Below are 17,472 nucleotides of genomic sequence, written 5' to 3'. Positions count from 1 at the left end.
AAGAAATGGGCATGGGCAGGACATGTAATGAGGAGAGAAGATAACCGATAGTCATTAAGGGTTATGAACTGGATTCCTAGGGGAGGGAAGCGTTGCAGGGGGCAGCAGAAAGTTAGGTGGGCAGATGAGATTGAGAAGTTTGCAGGGACAACATGGCCACAATTAGTACATGACCAGGGTAGTTGGAGAAGTATCGGAGAGGCCTTTGCCTTGCAGTGGGCGTAGCCAGGCTGATGATGATGATGATACTACACGAGAAGAAATTACTCAACACTTTTCTGAGCAATTGCGAACAAGTCTCGGACACAAAAGCTGACGAGTAGTTGAAAAGTTTCAAGTCCTGCTTCATCAATTTATGTGTATGCCACTTCCTTGCATTTACAAGAACAAGAAGCCAGGAATGCAAATTTCTGAAGGTGAAATGTATTCTGTATTTGCATACACATAATGCAAATTGAAGAAATACCCATTTTCCAGTAGAACAACATGCATGTTTCTGCATCACACAGAAACACGCACAACACGAAAACATGGTGATGTCACACACTTTCTTTTGTCCGTGTTTAATTGAGCTGTTTTATATTGTCACGGTACATTTGGACAGGACCGTGCGCATAAGAGGGAGACAAAGAGGAAGCCGTAGACTGTCGACTGGAGCTGTGACCTTTTTACCAGCCTGTACCAGCTTTTTCTTATGTAAATAGTTATACATATGTTTGTGCATCAAGCTTTCTCTTCGTAACATTTGGTGGAGGACAGCGCTTTGTCCTACGTGACATTTGCAAACAATTCGTCACATCAGGATACGACCAGTTTCTCGCCTTTCTATCTCTTGTTTGGTCATCATCCTACTCTGCCTTTTGACACCCTGCTCCCTTCGGTGTTGCGACACATCACAAAATACGATCATGACGCCATTGGTCGAGCTCGTATGGCTTGCTAGATTGCCTATGATCGACTTTCAGTGGATCAGGCATCACAAAAGACTCTCTATGAAAGTCGCCACCAGAACCTTGACTTTTCTCCCAGAAATCAAGTTCTTCCATGGACTCCAATTCGCCACATCGGCCTGTCCGAAAAATTGCTTTCACGCTATACCGGGTATTACGACAATTAAGTGATAAACTACGAAATTGCCCCTGTTGAAGACATGCCATCGTCATCCCAGCTACGAACTGACGTTGCCCACATGTCCTGCTTCAAGCCATATTGTTCATCAACTTCTGAACTTAAACTCACAGCGCAAACACCTAAGACAAACCACAAAAGGAAGACACGACACACACTGGCACTGACTAACAACTTCTTTATTTCTTCGTCATCGATGCATATATAAATGCTAGGCCACACGACCGCACAGGTGCACAGATTACATTACTGAGATCTGCCAACTTATCGCATACGCAAACTTAGGAATTCAAATTCAGATGGGTGCAAGGACAAAGATGTGTCACTGATGCAATTATCGCCTTGTCTTTTTATGTGGTAGGCCTCTAAGGCAAGCCGCGCATGCTCATTCTTGCTTTTGCCAAGAATTAACGTCCTATCAAGATGCACCTTACAATTGCTGCAAGAGTTTATATGCACAACAAGGTGCGCTCCTCTATCTACATTTTCGTTCGCGCATGTTCCCTGAGTCGCTCATTGACGCAACGCCCTTTCTGGGCAACGTACGTCTTACCACATGAGAGTGGAATGCCATAAACCACGCCGACAGTGCACGACACGTATGAGGCACCATGCCGAATTTGGCATCCTCCTCTGCTCTCTCCGCAGGTGCGGGAGTATAGCTTTGAAAGCTTGTTGGGCGCAGAAAACACCAAAGGAACACCATGCCTGCAAGCAACTTTCTTGAGCTGATGGGTGACTTTATGCATATAAGGGACCACCGTAGGCCTTCGCGCTTCACGTTCGGCGGCCGGCCTTTTTGTGGTTTTTCATCTCTGAATCAGAGCTTCAACCACGGCAGTCAAAAGCGACATAGGGAACCCAGCTGCCAAAAGTCGGCTGATCTGATTATGAAAACTTTCTTGCATCTTGTGCACACACAAACTCTTAAGAGCCAATTGCATACATGACGACGCAATGCCTCTTTTCACAATCTTCGAGTGCGCAGACCTAAAGGACAAAAGTTCCTTTCTTGCATGGGGTTGATACGCCCAACACACATGGCATTCACAGAACTCAAGCTTCAGTTTCAAGAACTGCAATACATTGTTTTGTGGACTCTCGCGGGTAAACACAAGACCTTGTCCATGTACCTTAAAATCATCTAAAACATTATTGATCGTATCCTGGTAGGACGAGTCAAGCGTGTAGCCTAGGGTTTATATATGCATCGACGACGAGGAAATAAAGAAGCTGTTAGTCAGTGCCAGTGTGTGTCATGTCTTCCTTTTGTGGTTCGTCTTAGGCATTTGCGCTGTAAGTTTAAGCTCAGAATTATGTACCAACTAGGCCCGAATGAAGTTTTATTGTTCATCAACGAGGTCTGTTAGAAAAGCATGTGACCTTTGGCTGAAGAGAAAAAACTGACATAACTGGAGTGTTGGAAACCTAATCACCCTCAAAGTAGACTCCTTAGGACTCCACACACTTCTTCCAGCGGTGCTGCCATTGTTGGAAGCACTTCGAGAAGGCCTCTTTCGGAATAGAGTTTAGCTCAGCTGTCGTTGCAGCCATAATGTCCTCTCTTGTCTGAAATCGCGCTTCTTTCAATGGCCTCTTGATTTTGGGAAACAGCCAGAATTCGCAGGGGGCCATATCAGGAGAGTAAGGAGCCTGTTGAACTACAGGAGTGTGGTTTTTCACCAACAAAGTCTGAATCAAGTGCAGGGAATGTGCAGGAGCATTGTCATGATGGATGCGTCGATTTCCTGTTGGCCAGAAATCCGGTCTCTTGCGCCGCACAGAATCACATAGGCGACAGAGGACATCCCTGTAGTACTCCTTGGCGATTGCTTGACCCTGTGGTGCATACTCAGGGTGTACCACACGGCGGGAGCCAAAGAAAGCAGTCAGCATCACTTTGACGTTGCTGCGCACCTCGCGGGCCTTCTTTGGTCTTGGTGACCTGGAATGCTTCCCCTGTGACGACTGGGATTTGGTTTCAGGGTGATACCCGTACACCCAAGACTCGTCACCAGTGATTATGGTGTTCATAAAGTCGGGGTCACTGTTTGTGGAATCCAGCATGTCCTGTGAGACTTCAACGCGAAGTTGCTGTTGCTCCACCATGAGCAGGTTCGGCACGAATTTCGCCGCAACTGTCTTCGTGGCCAAATCTTCAGTCATAAAGGAATGTGCAGAAAAGGTGCTGATGCCCACCTCATCCGCAATTTCTCGGATAGTCACACTATGGTCCCGCATCACTTCAGCAATGACCTGGTCATTTAGGCATGTCGATGGCCGACCGGAGCGTGGCTCGCTCTCCACCGATGTGCGGCCGTCTTTAAACCGGTTGTGCCACTCCTTAATCTGTGTGCTGCTCATAGCATCCTCACCGAAAGCCGCCTGAATCTTCCGAATGGTTTCCGCTTGGCTGTCGGCCAGTTTCTGGCAAAATTTGATGCAGTAGCACTGCTCCAGTCGTTCCGCCATTTTCATTGCAATAAAAAACAAACAAGAGCACTGCGCACTACCTCACTCAAAAGCTGCGTCCCAGCGAATGACGCTATCGGCAGGAGGAAAAAAATTTGCGCATGCACACGAAGGTTTAAGGTCGGCTGATGCAAATGCACGAGGTGGGCTCGGTGGCATTGCCACGATGCGATCCACTAACCCGCTGCTGTTCTTCATGCAGGTTTTGACGTCAGTTATCATGCGAATGCTGCTGCTTCTTCTTGTGAAATCAACGACCGTCACTTTGGGACGATCGCACCTGTGCTCCGATAACGTATTAACATGGGACATCAGAACCAACATGGATTCAACCCATCTGGACACGCCGCCAGTGAAAGAATGGATGCTCGACGAAAAGCCGCTGACCCTACTACCATCGTCAACAACAATCCAGCTGCCTATAAAAGAGGAGCGACTACCCCTGCCGCACTGTGGGCTTGGTGGCATTGCCGCGATGCGATCCACTAACCCGCTGCTGTTCTTCATGCAGGTCTGTGAACCAAACTCTCTTTACGCTAAGAAAACCAATAATTATTCTCTTGTGCAGCTACCGAGCCCGCAGTGCTGCTTGTGTGTTGTCTCTGAGTGCTTATGTGTTATCAAATACCTTTTCTCACTCTCTGGGGACATTGAAAGTAATCCCGGTCCGAATTACGCCGCATTACTCGCCGAAATGAAGAAGGTATCCGCTGGCCAAGATACGATTATCGCCGAGATGCAAGATGTCAAAAACAAACACATGGCTACGACTGCATCTCTAGAGGCTCTAAGCGAGAGGCTGACGCACCTGGAGGGCAATTACCGAAGTGTTTTATCCATGCAAGCCGATATGCAATCCATACGGGCAGACAGTGAACGAACGACGCAGCTGGTTCATAAACTGGATGCCCGTGTAGATGATGCTGAGAACCGGTCAAGGCGAAATAATTTGATTTTTTATGGCCTTTCCGATCCATCAGCATCAGAGCCATCAAACGAATCAGAAAAAATTATCTTACGCCTCTGCTCGGATCATCTGAAAGTACCGCTTGAGCCTAAGGAAATAGAGCGAGCGCATCGAATTGGTCGGTATTCCCCTGATCGCAAGCGCCCAATTACAGTAGAATTTGTATTCTTTAGCCCTTTCGCTGTCACGGACGTACCGGTACGTCATCGCGCTTCCCCCCCATGGTGTCACTGACGTACCGGTACGTTCTCTATCGTGCGTTCAAAATTTCGCGCCTGAGCGCAAAGCAGGCGCTCCTGGATTGGCCAAGCCATCTGTTGACTCTTTCTACAAGTTCGTATATTCGCCCCGAGCTGTGTTAGTCCATGTATTGAAGCGTACGGTGCGACTGCCACTCCCCACTTTCTCTTTGCTGAGTGGCGCGGTGGCTCCGCGTTCGCTGGATCATGCGTCGCGCGCGTGTGGTTATGGGTTCAAGGGTTGTTCTGTAATCTCCGCTGGTTTGAAGGTTTTTAATTTTTATTCTGTTGGTGTGCTTGCTACGGCACGTCAAGTTCAGGCGCACGTGCCGTTGCCTCTCCGAAAAGAGTGACTCGATTGCTGCTTTCGCTCCCTCGCCGCACCCTCGCTTCCGACTTGCAGCAGTAAACGTAAAGCCCTTCGAACTTTGTTCAGCCTTTTTCCATCTCCCTCTGTCTTCTTGATCACGCAATGTCCCATTTCTCTCCGTTGCACGGGCGACTGAAAGCGCATCCTCCCTGCGCGCGGTTACTTTCGGATGGCTCGGCGCGCGGGACCTTCGTCTGCTCATGGGAGCGGTGGCTGAATTCCGATTCAGAATACGAGCCGAGCTCGGATTCGGACTCGGACAAAGTCGCGTGAGAGGAAGAGGGTTCCGCATCGTCAGATTCGGATGTTGAACGGATTTTATAGTCAGGCTGATGATGATGATGATGTTTACTAACAACAGCTGCAGAACACTGAAATGTGCATATTGCATTGACTATGTTATTTGTATCACAATCATAACCAAAAATAAATTGCTATGTTCATTCCCTGTTATGCTCGTTCCCTGAAACCAAGCCGACACTGGGGGTGCGTCACGGCCAGAAACGTCCGACAGCGAAAGGGTTAAAACAAAGGAAGCTGTCCTTTCTAATGGCCGTAATCTTAAAGGCACTGACTTCAGCGTTGCCGAAGATTTTTCGCCGGTTGTTAGGAATGCTCGTAAACACCTTGTCGCCTTCGCAAAAGCTAAGTCTGTGCCGTTTTCCCTACGTTTTAAAACACTATTCATAGGTTCCAAGCGCTACGTATAGGAAGCTTCGCAGACGATTAAAGAAGTATAGCAACCACTTCGTAATCAAAAAATAAATCGACACTCCCGAATAGCAGATATACCACGCACTTCTATTTCAGTAATCTTTACTAACATACGAAGCTTCATTGCAAAACGCGAACACGTGTCTAACCTTGTACTAACGTCTAAAAGCAACGTGCTGGTACTCACGGAAACCTGGCTTAGTGACTATATTCCAGACTCGGAAGTGCTGGCTGATTTACCGAATTTTAACGTGTTTCGGAAAGATCACACGACAACACGAGGAGGAGGCGTCCTTATAGCTGTCAGTCAACAATTATCGTGTTCTGTTGTTAGCGTCACATCCAACTTAGAAATCCTTTTCATTCATTGTCACGCCGCTCCACAATCAGTTCTTTGGGGCGTTTGCCATAGACCCCCTCGCAGTAGCCCAGATTGTGCCTGCCAACTTAGCAATGTACTCTGCAAACTAACTTTTCAGTACTCCAAAGCTGACCTCCTCCTCTTCAAAGACTAACTTTCCAGATATCGATTGGCACAATATAGCTCCGTCTCTCGTAAATCAGACAGAAGCAAGAAATTTCCTTGATGTTTGTTTTAATTTTAACCTCACTCAACTTGTATCTGAACCAACACGCGTCACACCAGACACAGCTAACGTATTAGACCTAATACTAACAAGTCGACCAGACAGTTTATCGTCAATTACATATCTGAAGGAAATTAGCGACCATAAGGTTATTCACGCTTCCTTTCACTTTGCGCCAATTCCACGCCAGAAACTTCAAAAGACAATACATTTTTATAACGAAGGCAACTACGAGGCTATACGCGATAATCTGTACGACTTTTTTATTTCATTCGAGGCATCCTTTAACAAACACGATATCCATACCAACTGGCAAAGGTTCAAAGAAAAAATAAATGACCTAGCTGACAGGTTCATTCCAACGATAACGTTTCAAACGCAACTTCAGAAGCCATGGTTCTCCAATTCTTTGAAGAGACCTGATAATAAAAAAAAACGTTTGTACCACACAGCAAACGGCAGGACAAACACATGCGCATGGGATAAATACTACGCAGCGGAATGTGCATACTTATCAGCTATTCGGGAGGCAAAACAGTCTTTTTTTCACGAAGATCTACCAAACATGCTGGTCACTAATCCAAGAAAGTTCTGGCAGGTGATCAATCCTCGGAAAATAAGCAGTATTGCGTTAGTCAACGAGAACGGTGAAACAGTCGATGATGTTGAATGTGCTAATCTTTTTAATACAGCTTTTAGGTCAGTCTTCTCCCATGAACCTAGCTTGTCATTTCCCTCTACAGTTAACAACTCAACTAGTGTCATGCCATCAGTAACCTTCTTTGCCGATGGCATTTTGTCTCTAATTGACAATCTTAAACTAACATCCTCAGCCGGAGTGGATAACATAAACTCAAAAGTGTTCAAAAATACTAAAGACATCAGTGCTGCTTATTTGTGCTTGTTGTTCTCGCAGTCACTCTCATCTGGCATCATACCACATGACTGGAAGGTGGGGAGGGTTGTTCCCATCTACAAATCAGGTGACAAGAACTCTCCACTTAACTATCGCCCCATCTCACTGACAATCATACCTTGCAAAATCATGGAACATGTCATTTATACAGAAATTATGAAATTTTTAGACGCAGGAAACTTTTTTCATTCTTCACAGCACGGATTTCGCAAGGGATTTTCCTGCGAGACGCAATCGGCACTTTTCCTTCATGATCTTCACACTAATCTAGATACTAACCAGCAGACAGATGCAGTATTCCTAGACTTCGCGAAAGCATTCAATAAGGTACCACATCAACGACTACTACTAAAGCTATCTCTAGCGAATGTGCACCCCGATATATTGCGATGGATTGAAGCTTTCCTTAGCAACCGCTCACAGTTTGTTCTTATTAACAACAGCCCATCTCTTTCCCTACCGGTAACTTCTGGGGTTCCACAAGGATCTGTCCTCGGGCCTTTCCTCTTTTTAATATATATTAACGACTTACCTCTGCATGTATCCTGCAATATTCGCATGTTTGCAGATGACTGCGTCGTTTACCAAACAATTACTAACATGTCTGACCAAATCTCCCTTCAGGATATTAACCGCGTGCAACAATGGTGCGATTGCTGGTTAATGACACTTAACCCAAATAAATGTAAAGTAGTGGTACTCTCCCGCCGACGTAACCCACTAGCTTACCCATACCCAATAAATAACGTAGACGTAGAAACTGCGCAGTCCTACAAATACCTTGGTGTCACCCTTACTAATGAATTGACTTGGAGCACACGTATTACTAACATCATCTCATCTGCTAATAAATCTCTTGGTTTCTTAAAACGAAACTTAAAGCAAGCACCCAAGCATGTGAAATTACTAGCCTACAAGAGCATAATCAGACCCAAACTCGAATATGCATGTGCCGTATGAAGCCCTCATCAAGCATATCTAATCAACGCACTTGAATCGGTGCAAAACCGTGCCATAAGGTTCATCCATTCAATGTCTTCATATGATGTCAGCATGTCATCACTGAAAAAAGAATCCGGACTGGTTACACTCGCTGATCGCCGTCGCATCTCAACTCTCTCTCTTTTTCATAAGTTTTGTCATACTTTACTTAATAAACCACCATACATTATTCCCGCTGCCCGTGTATCACATCGCACTCGGCACGTGTACCAAGTTGGCCGCCCTCGCACTCATACTACCACTTTTTCAGGCTCATTCTTCTTTCGCGCAGCAACAAATTGGAACAACCTGCCCCACCAAATTGCGGCCATAACCTGTGCACCTACATTCATGCAGAGACTGACAGACCATTTTTTAGAATAAAAAAATGAACGGGATATGGTATCTATGTGTGTACTAGATGGAATTATGTACTTAATTTTCATGTGTGTTATAACTTATGCTCTGTTATTCTAACTTATGCCCTGTTATTCTTAAAATGATGTATAATAAATATATGTATGCCCACCCCTTATGTAATGCCCCTATGGGGCTTTTAAGGTAATAAAATGAAATGAAATGAAATGAAATGAAATGAAATGACTTGTTTCATATCCATCAGACGTTCGCAAAAAAAATAAATAAATAAATAAGGTCGGATACTTTTCTAACAGACCTCGTAGTTTGTGATCATTCTAACAAGCGCCAGGACAGCGCTGCAGCCCCTGGGGGTAATGTTACTGTGCATTTGGACAGGATCATGCATGCAAGAGGGAGACGAAGAGGAAGTGGTATTAGTAAGATCTTGATGAGGGCTAGTTGGTTCATACTTAGAACTGAGGGTTCATACTTAGAACTCAGTGCTTGTCTGTGGTATTTGTTTCCTTGTGTCCTCATCTTTTTCGCCCTGTTTAACCTCAGTGCTAAGGAAGTGGTAGACTGGCGACTGCAGCTGTGACCTTTGTACCAGCCTGTGCACTTATCACTAGCTTTTTCTTACATACATTTGCGCATTGGGCTTCCTCTTTGTAACAATATGTTAAAATGCATGTTATTCTTCTGGGGTTTAAGTGGGTAAGCCCATTTGTAAGTTGCCTCTTGCAGATCCCTAGGAATTGCAAGATACACCTACAGTTATAACCAAGTTAGTAAAATCTGCACTTTGCTTCGTTATGCTGAAATTCAATCTTTTACACAAATAAGTAAAATTGCTGCTGCATTTTTCTTACACGGAAAGAGCCGCAAAATTTTCTTCATTATCAGAGACCATATTTACTCGAATCCAATGCGCACCTTTCTTCCGATAAAACGGGTCCAAAAATTGCATGCGCGTTAGAATCGAGTACGACCCTAAATCTGCATTACCATATCACCATTCACCATTACCATTACCATCACCATTACCATATCGGCATTCGAAAAAGAGCCGCCTCATATGCATTTCTAGCCTCGCTGCCGTAGCTTCCACCATGTGGGCTCCCTGCAATGGTCAGGCAGCGCATCAATCGGCTGCGCCGCTGTGTCAGTTGCGCGAAACACCGAGGCGGCCACTGCGGCGCTCGTTGGAAACCTGCCAGACGTTCTAAATTGAGGTTTTAAGGCAATCGAAAACATCGAGGCCCATTTTGGACCACCGACACACGAGAAAGTACGTCAGATTTACGACTACAACTATGTATACCGTGTCAAAGAAGTAAACAACACGGACATCACAGCGAGGTGCTTAAATTAAATTATAGTGTTTTCGGTGCCAAAACCACGATCTGATTAGCAGGCACGCCGTGGTGGACGACTCCGGAATAATTTGGACCACCTGGGGTTCTTTAACGTGGACCTAAATCTAATTGCACGGGTGTTTTGGTATTTCGACCCCATCGAAATTCGGCCGCCGCGGCCGTGATTTAATACCGCGACCTCGTGCTTAGCAGCCCAACACCATAGCCACAAAGCAACCACCACAGGTCGCGAAGTATTTGTCACAACAAAGCAAGCATGCTTACGACGTCGAACTCAAAGTGAGTTAAATCATTGTTTTATGCTACTTAAGTGAGCAAATACAACCGTGAAAGTCTTTGAACTGTCATTTGTCGGTTCATTACTTGGAGCGTGCCTTGAACCTCACAAATGTAGAGGTTTCGGCGAATTGGCAGGTAAGTGCTTTTTTCTCCATTGACAAAGTGCCTGGAGCATATTCTGGTATTGTCGTTCAGGCTTGAATGTGAGAGGGCATTACCACTAATTATCATAGAAAGAAATTAGCTGAGTCTAAACAGTGTGAAGACTGAACAAATATGCATTAGTATGCTCGAGAGAAATGCTAATTTTCAAATATTCGACGTGTGCTGCAGTGTACTCCAACCTCAGTTCTGTTGTTCTAAGTGTGAGACAATATCGGCATGAATGAACTCGATTCCAGCATTCGCGTCTTGATCTTGGCGCAGAAAGAAACACAGCACGTACAAAGCTCCAGCACGGAGTGCTTACGAAGCTAGATTGAACACGTAACAATTACTGCGCGTTTGTTTTGAAGCAAGACGAGCTAAACTATCTAAACTGATTCAAAAGAACGGGAATCAGTTAATGCGTTTTTATGCAGTTGCTGCTTTATTGTGTCTTTTTAGAGATGCCACTGCTGTTTTTTTTTTCTTTTTGCATTTACGTCTTACTTCGTTTAACAGATTCGCAAGACAGACACGAACTGCGACAATCCACTTCAGCCACCGGGTTGCTTCCCCCGGTTTTGAAAGGAAGCGGTACAATTTGATACCGACATCCTCTTCATGATTGTGATAATCTTTAAAGCAGCAGTATCTACGCTTGTTCTTTTTGTTTACAGTTCTCACGAAGGAGCTGCCAAGAGGCCGCGGTGAATCCATTGGAAAATTGGAAAAGCCGGCTTTCAGGTGGGCCTGAGAACACCGCGGACAATGGTGAAATGACGGTGAGGGCCTACCCACGTGTTCTCACCGCCGCTGCTAGGTCGTGCGGCATGTACAGGCAAACTTCATTGCATGGTGCCCATACCTCCAAGTTTTACGTGTAACCAGGCGCTGGTGTAACCTAGTCTACCACCTGTCTTCCCGTTTTCTGCATTTATTCAATCAGCATGGAAGCGCCGACTGCAAAGACACACCAAGATGCCACATTTAAAGGGAAAGTTATCATGTGCGCAAAGACGGACGGAAATCGGGCCAAATCACAGGCGTTTGCAGTTCCCGAAACTTGCATGCCGGACTGGCACAAACTAAAGGAGAATATTTTTGCTAGCAAAGCAACAAGGATTTCAGGGGACCGAAGCAGGGGCGCTTCGCCGAAATAGAAGAGCTGCTCGGGGAATGCGTACAAGAGCAGCGAGTAGCACAGCGGCCTGTGACAACCGATCTGCTCAAAGTACGGGCGATGCAGTTAGCCCTACAGAAAGGGCTAATGCGAAGTGAGTTCAAAGCGAGCAGGTGCTGGCTATCAAATTTTATGCAAAGGCTTTTCTCTTCGAGGGCAGACAGGGATATGCCAAAAATTGCCTGAAGAATATGAAAAGAAGTTGCAGTTTTCAGCGGTACGTAATGAAGTTGCGCCATAGAAACGGCTACAACTTCACACAGATTGAAAATGCCGATCAGACGCCACTCTACATTGACATGCCTGCCACTACAACTATTGAAAAGAAGGGGGCAAAGCAAGTGCGCGATTTGTCTTCCGGCCACGAGAAAACTAGTCATCGCAATGCTTTGCTGCACTGCGGATGGGCACAAGCTGCCCCCGTATCTTCAGACAGAAGATGCTCCCAAAAGGAATCGCGTTTCTGAGTGGCGTGAATGTGCGCCTAAATAAAAATAACCACAGACTTGGTCGCTGACTGGAATGATAACGATTGGCGGAAGAGACCCAATGGCAGTTTGGGCCTGCGTGGGATGCTTGTGCTCGACGCATTCAGGTGCCACCTTGACCAGCGCATCCAGGACAAGCTGGCTGCATGCAACGCCGACCTTGTTGCGATAACCGGCGGCATGACATCGCAGCTTCAGCCGCTCGAGGTTTGTTTGAGCAAGCCAGCGAAAGACAGAATTCGGGCGCTCTACACCGAATGGCTAGTCAGTGGCTACCACGAATTCACGGCCGCCAATAAAATGAACCGTGCCTCGCTGCAGGACTTAGCTGGATGGGTGAAAGATGCATGGTGCACGATCCCGTTTGCCATGGTCAACAAGGCCTTTAAAAAGTGCGGGATTCCAAATGCCATGGATGGCACCGAGGATGAAATGCTTTCGCCTGTTGATAGCGATAAGGAGTTGTCTGATAGCGACAACGAGTGATATGTATTGCCCCACGCGACTCGTACCGGCGCAGAGAAAATTTTGGCGGCAAGGTAGGCCGCTTCCATTTGTGTTTTTATTCATCGCAAGTTTAGTGTATTGGGAATAAATCTGTTCTTTCCAAATGAGAGAAAATAGTATTTCTATATGAAAGCACGAGGTGCGCGGTATTGTACTCTTTTTTTTTTTTCTGGTCATGGACAACAGGTGCACATTACAATCGAGGTTATCAATTTTTTTTTATTTTTTGGTCACGGAAAACGGGTACGCGTTACAATCGAGTAAATACGGTAACCGGAAACAGCAAGTTTAAATGAGAAAAAAATTAATTTTGTGCAATTCAAGAGTTGGCGACAAAAGATACGATTTCACGCCGGGTCAACAACATCGTCACATTGGCAGTACGAAGCAAAGCCAGCCACGCCCCAGTGACTAACAGCGTTGCCCACAGCAGGACGACGCTATCACAAGAAGTGCTGGAAGTGTAGAGCGAATGCTTCGTCTACATCCGGCTTCAATGAGTCTCCAAAAACTCAAGATTACGCAACCTCAACAAGGACCAAATGACAGTGCACGAAGCCATGCTGTCTCAGCTGGCCCAGTGCTTGCAGATGAAGCAGGGCGCCTGGGCTGCACTCGGCCACACCGAGTGTGGCCGAGTGCAGCCCAGGTGCAAAACCAGTTAGCAGGTTAGCAAAACTGCGATCAAGCAAGCAGGAGGGTGGAGGAGCCCTCCTGCTTTTCCCTCTTTTCGCCTTGCGCAGGACAGCAACTGCCAAGCCATCATCCTTCTTGGCTCACCCTTACATGCTTTCATTCACACCAAAAGCATACAACGTGCAGGGTGCGATAGAATCTTCTCGCACTCTGACTTTATGCAGAATGTGACACTGCTCCCCTTAGGCACTTGCTCTCAGTCATGCTATTCAAGAGGTGCATTAGCAAGCAGCCACATGTTAAATAATATGCTCCGAAAAAGAAGTGAAGACGACGAAGAGAGAAGCGAGCGTGGACACGAGCACGCGCCTGCATTTTTTTAGTTGTTTTGACAAGCGTCGAATAAAGAAGACGTTCTCTACTTCGGCTCCGCTTCCTGGTTTTCAACATTTGGAGCCGAGACCAGGATATCAGATCTACAGTTGAAGACCCCTGACGATGAAGCAAGCTACCTGAAGAGGACGAACGAACGACACGATCAACGCGACAACGCTGGAACAGAATCGAAGAACGATCCACGTCATCACGAAGTCTCCGATTCCCGACGTGACGACATAGAAAGACTATGACGGAAGCGTGCTACCGTTCGAGCACCAGTCACCAGGATCATCAACGACATGACAACTCTTATGCAGACGGAACCAACACCATCTGGTGAGCTGATCGACCATCTTAACCTATTGAAGATAAAGGAAACTATGCTTACAGACATTGATAACCAAGTAGAAGAGCACGTTACCGATGATAACCTTGAGGATGAGCTTCAACGCGTTGGACAGTATCAAGAATCTATCGTCCTCGCGAAATTCTGCGCTGAACGCATTTTATCCACTTTGCAATCTACGATTACGCACGAATCTCACGATGACTTTCATCAAGCACGCGCACATGTTAAGCTACTTCAGCTCGATGTGCCAAAGTTTCAAGGTGACCCCATTAAATGGCCAGAATTTTGGGATCAATTTGATTCTACTGTTCACCAGAACCAATATATCACAGATGTAGACAAATTCGCGCATCGAATACCTTTCCCTTTCCTGCAAGTCTGGGGGGGTCACAATAACTGAGGGAGAACCGGGAGAGAGGGCACAGTGCATCTCCCCTGTGTCCGCGCTGGCTCTAAACATGTTCGCAACATGCAAACGCAATGGCGCGAGTACGCAGGAGGAAATGGGTGCGTGTGCTCCCCACAGCTGCAAAATGCATAATTCTTCAAATATTTTCGAACATGAGCTATTTTTATCAACTGATAGCAAGCTCATTGGTATTAGGCCCGAACTTTGTCACAGGTGAAGTTCTTTCTCAGCAGCTGGAAAGTCAACCTCAACTGTCCTGAAATACTCTCAGCCTGCACACAATGCCTCAGTGTTGCACTTCACTGCTTTAAAGAATTTACTTTGGTTTGGATCAGGGACATCTGCATCTTGGTGTTAATCAACACCAAGATGCACCAACACCTTTATTGAGCTCAAGCTCCTTCAAAGAAGTGGCGGCACACTTCCTTCCCCATTCATTTTTCAATGCGTTGGGCCTATCTGTTCTCGTCCTCCTTCCGCCGTGCGTTCACCGCACAGACCATTTGAATCCTCCTCTTGGTCAGTTGTACAGTCAACGTCCAATTTTTCAGACTCCCTAGGGGTCGTGGAAATGGCCTCAAAATAGGGCAGTCCGAAAAAATGAATGCATGTCTTTTGCCACCCTGAAGGGCTCAAATTGCCACAGGCACGTCCGAAATAGCTCTGAAGGCCTACCAGCACACTTATTAGGCATATCGGTGCTCATACTGTGACAGAAGACGGCGGGTGCACGCGTGTATAATTAAGTAATACATACTGTGTCCGGTGACATTAGCCCCTCCCCACGCTTTTAAGCTTCACCGCAATACTTAGTGCATGATTCACCGCGTACTCAGGCGAAGCTGACTTTCGGCAATCAGCATTATGCAACACGCTGTGCTTTCCGAGCTTTGAAGCCATTGCGAGAATATAAAGGTGGAAACGGCACCGTTGCTGACAGCGGCGAATTCTTTCAACGGAAAACACGGCACAGACTGGCAAGAAGCTTAATAGCGAACTTCGAAGCAGCTAGACCTAGCGTTGCTGCGGTGATAACCACGACTGGCAACGGATCTGCATGCAATATCGTCAGTTTGAGGCGGCAAGGTAATCAAAATGGCGGCGGTAGTGGGTTTGATTAATGCTGTTTCGAACCTGTGGTCACGGCAAAAGGTCCGGAAAATCGGACGGCGAAGGGGTCTTTTGTCCGAAATTTCAGACGTTCTTATAACTTGACTCTGTAGGGTACCATATAGCGGTGCCGCAAAGGCATCCGAATTATCGGGCATGTTACAAAATTCGGGCATCCGGGAAACCGGTCATTGACTGTGCACTGGCAACTCCTCCAAATGATGACACGACATCGAAGACGATTCATTCTGATATTTCTCTCTTACCTGAGCCAGCATTAGCGCGACTTTCGTTCCCTTTCAATAAAATTACAGCTAATTTTCTCTGATAGAAGCACAAGCTCCCTGAATTTTCCCTGAGTATTTCCAGACTATTAAAAATCCCTGAAAATTCCCGGTTTTCCCAGTTGGTAGGCACCTTGAATATCTGTGACAATACAGCATCCAAAGGTATCTGAGCGCTTTGCTTTTGCCTACACTAAAAAGTAAATGTGCTCAAATTAGTAAGGGGCTGACCATTGTATCAGCGTTTCAGATCTGCTTTTGCTTAAGTGGTGCTAAAGCAGAAAAATCTGACATTAGGACAATTGTAAAGAAAGCTTTAAAATCGGGCATTTTAAAATAAAATCGTACAAGTTGGCAGGTATGCAGACTGCAGTTGTCCTTGAAGCCCAAAGCAAGTCAGCAAAGGGCCGAAGGATGGACACAGGTTGTCTATGTGCACACGCTATGTGCAAAGACCACGCAATGAGTAAGTACTGCTAAATACTGAAAAATATTGCCAAGGCTTCTGTGCAAGCACCAGAGGGGAACAAAAGAATGTTCATACATTGTAAATTTTGTTACACAGAGGTGTTACTGCACTTATGCACTTAATGAAGGCAAGGCTGAGTAGGTTACCACAAATTATAGCTAAACTTACGTCGGCTTCAAGATGCTTGTACAAAAGTGGCAGCAAGGCCTGCAGGCTGGCTGGGTGTTGGCCACTGAGGAAGACAGCCACATTCTCAGCCGCCAGTGTCCTGACGGAATCATGGCTGCTGCCCAAGAAGCGGAGAGTGTACTGAAGCACAGAGACCGGCTGACCATCAACCGTGAGGCGCACCCACGAGCTGTTGGGCTCCTGCGTCGTTGCACAGCGAGGCACACCAGAAGCACAAGATGCACTGATACAATGGATGATCAGAAGATTATGCAAGTAGTGGTGTAAAATGTTACACATTTATTGACACATGAATGCAATTGACCCTCATAATTAGGGGTGAAGGGGTGGATAGTCATCGACCCAAGTTTAGGATCAAGCTACAAAGGAAGCCCATACCAGGTTCTCAGAAAGAAAGCATTGCAGTTGAGGAAAACCTTGTCCTGGTCCGGGATTGAAACCTGGGACCAACCACTTTCTGAGGCGGTCACCCTACTATCTGAGCTAACCATGGGGCTAGCGAATTTTACTGCAAGGACGAATCAACCAACAATGCACATGGACAATGACTATGGCAAATGAGTTCTCTGGAATCCTACAAGGTGGAGCCAGTCTCATGAAAGGGATGTCATTCACCCAAATTCAGAACAAAGCTACAAAGGAAACCCATATGGTTTTCTTGGAAAGAGAGGGTCACAGTTGAGGAAAACTTGGTCATGATTCGATATCTTCGAATTGTCGATTAATGCGGCCTTCCACTGCGATAAGCAAGCCTCCTGGTTAGCTCAGATGGTAGATTTACCGCCCTGAAAAAGGCGTTGGTCCCAGGTTCAAATCCCGGAAAATGCAAAGTATTCCTCAACTGCGAGGATTTCTTTCTGAAAAACCCGCATGGGTTTCCTTCTTAGCTTCGTGCTACATTCAGGTGGATGACAATATTCCATTTCATGACACTTCCTTC

At 46.1% G+C, this 17,472-nt stretch overlaps 2 protein-coding genes across 2 annotated transcripts in view; both read right to left on the bottom strand.

Moving 5' to 3' along the window:
• LOC126523920 (uncharacterized) overlaps positions 1 to 17,229 on the bottom strand; it is a 132,851-nt gene extending 115,622 nt beyond the window's left edge. The window contains exons 1-2 of the mRNA XM_072289029.1: positions 17,209 to 17,229; positions 16,512 to 16,712 (exon numbers count right to left, since the gene is read on the bottom strand). Coding sequence (XP_072145130.1) covers positions 16,512 to 16,712; positions 17,209 to 17,229 — 222 coding nt within the window. The remainder of the gene's footprint in view (positions 1 to 16,511; positions 16,713 to 17,208) is intronic.
• LOC140218908 (protein GVQW3-like) lies at positions 1,236 to 3,600 on the bottom strand. Its single transcript, XM_072288604.1, has 2 exons — positions 3,130 to 3,600; positions 1,236 to 1,250 (listed from the first exon to the last, which is right to left on the bottom strand). Exons 1-2 carry the CDS (start codon positions 3,598 to 3,600, stop codon positions 1,236 to 1,238), a joined length of 486 nt encoding a protein of 161 aa, XP_072144705.1.
• Positions 17,230 to 17,472: the final 243 nt, after the last annotated feature.

The sequence above is a fragment of the Dermacentor andersoni genome, chromosome 6, assembly GCF_023375885.2.
Source record: "Dermacentor andersoni chromosome 6, qqDerAnde1_hic_scaffold, whole genome shotgun sequence".
Taxonomy (NCBI): Eukaryota; Metazoa; Arthropoda; class Arachnida; order Ixodida; family Ixodidae; genus Dermacentor; species Dermacentor andersoni.
This window is presented reverse-complemented; position numbering and strand designations above follow the sequence as displayed.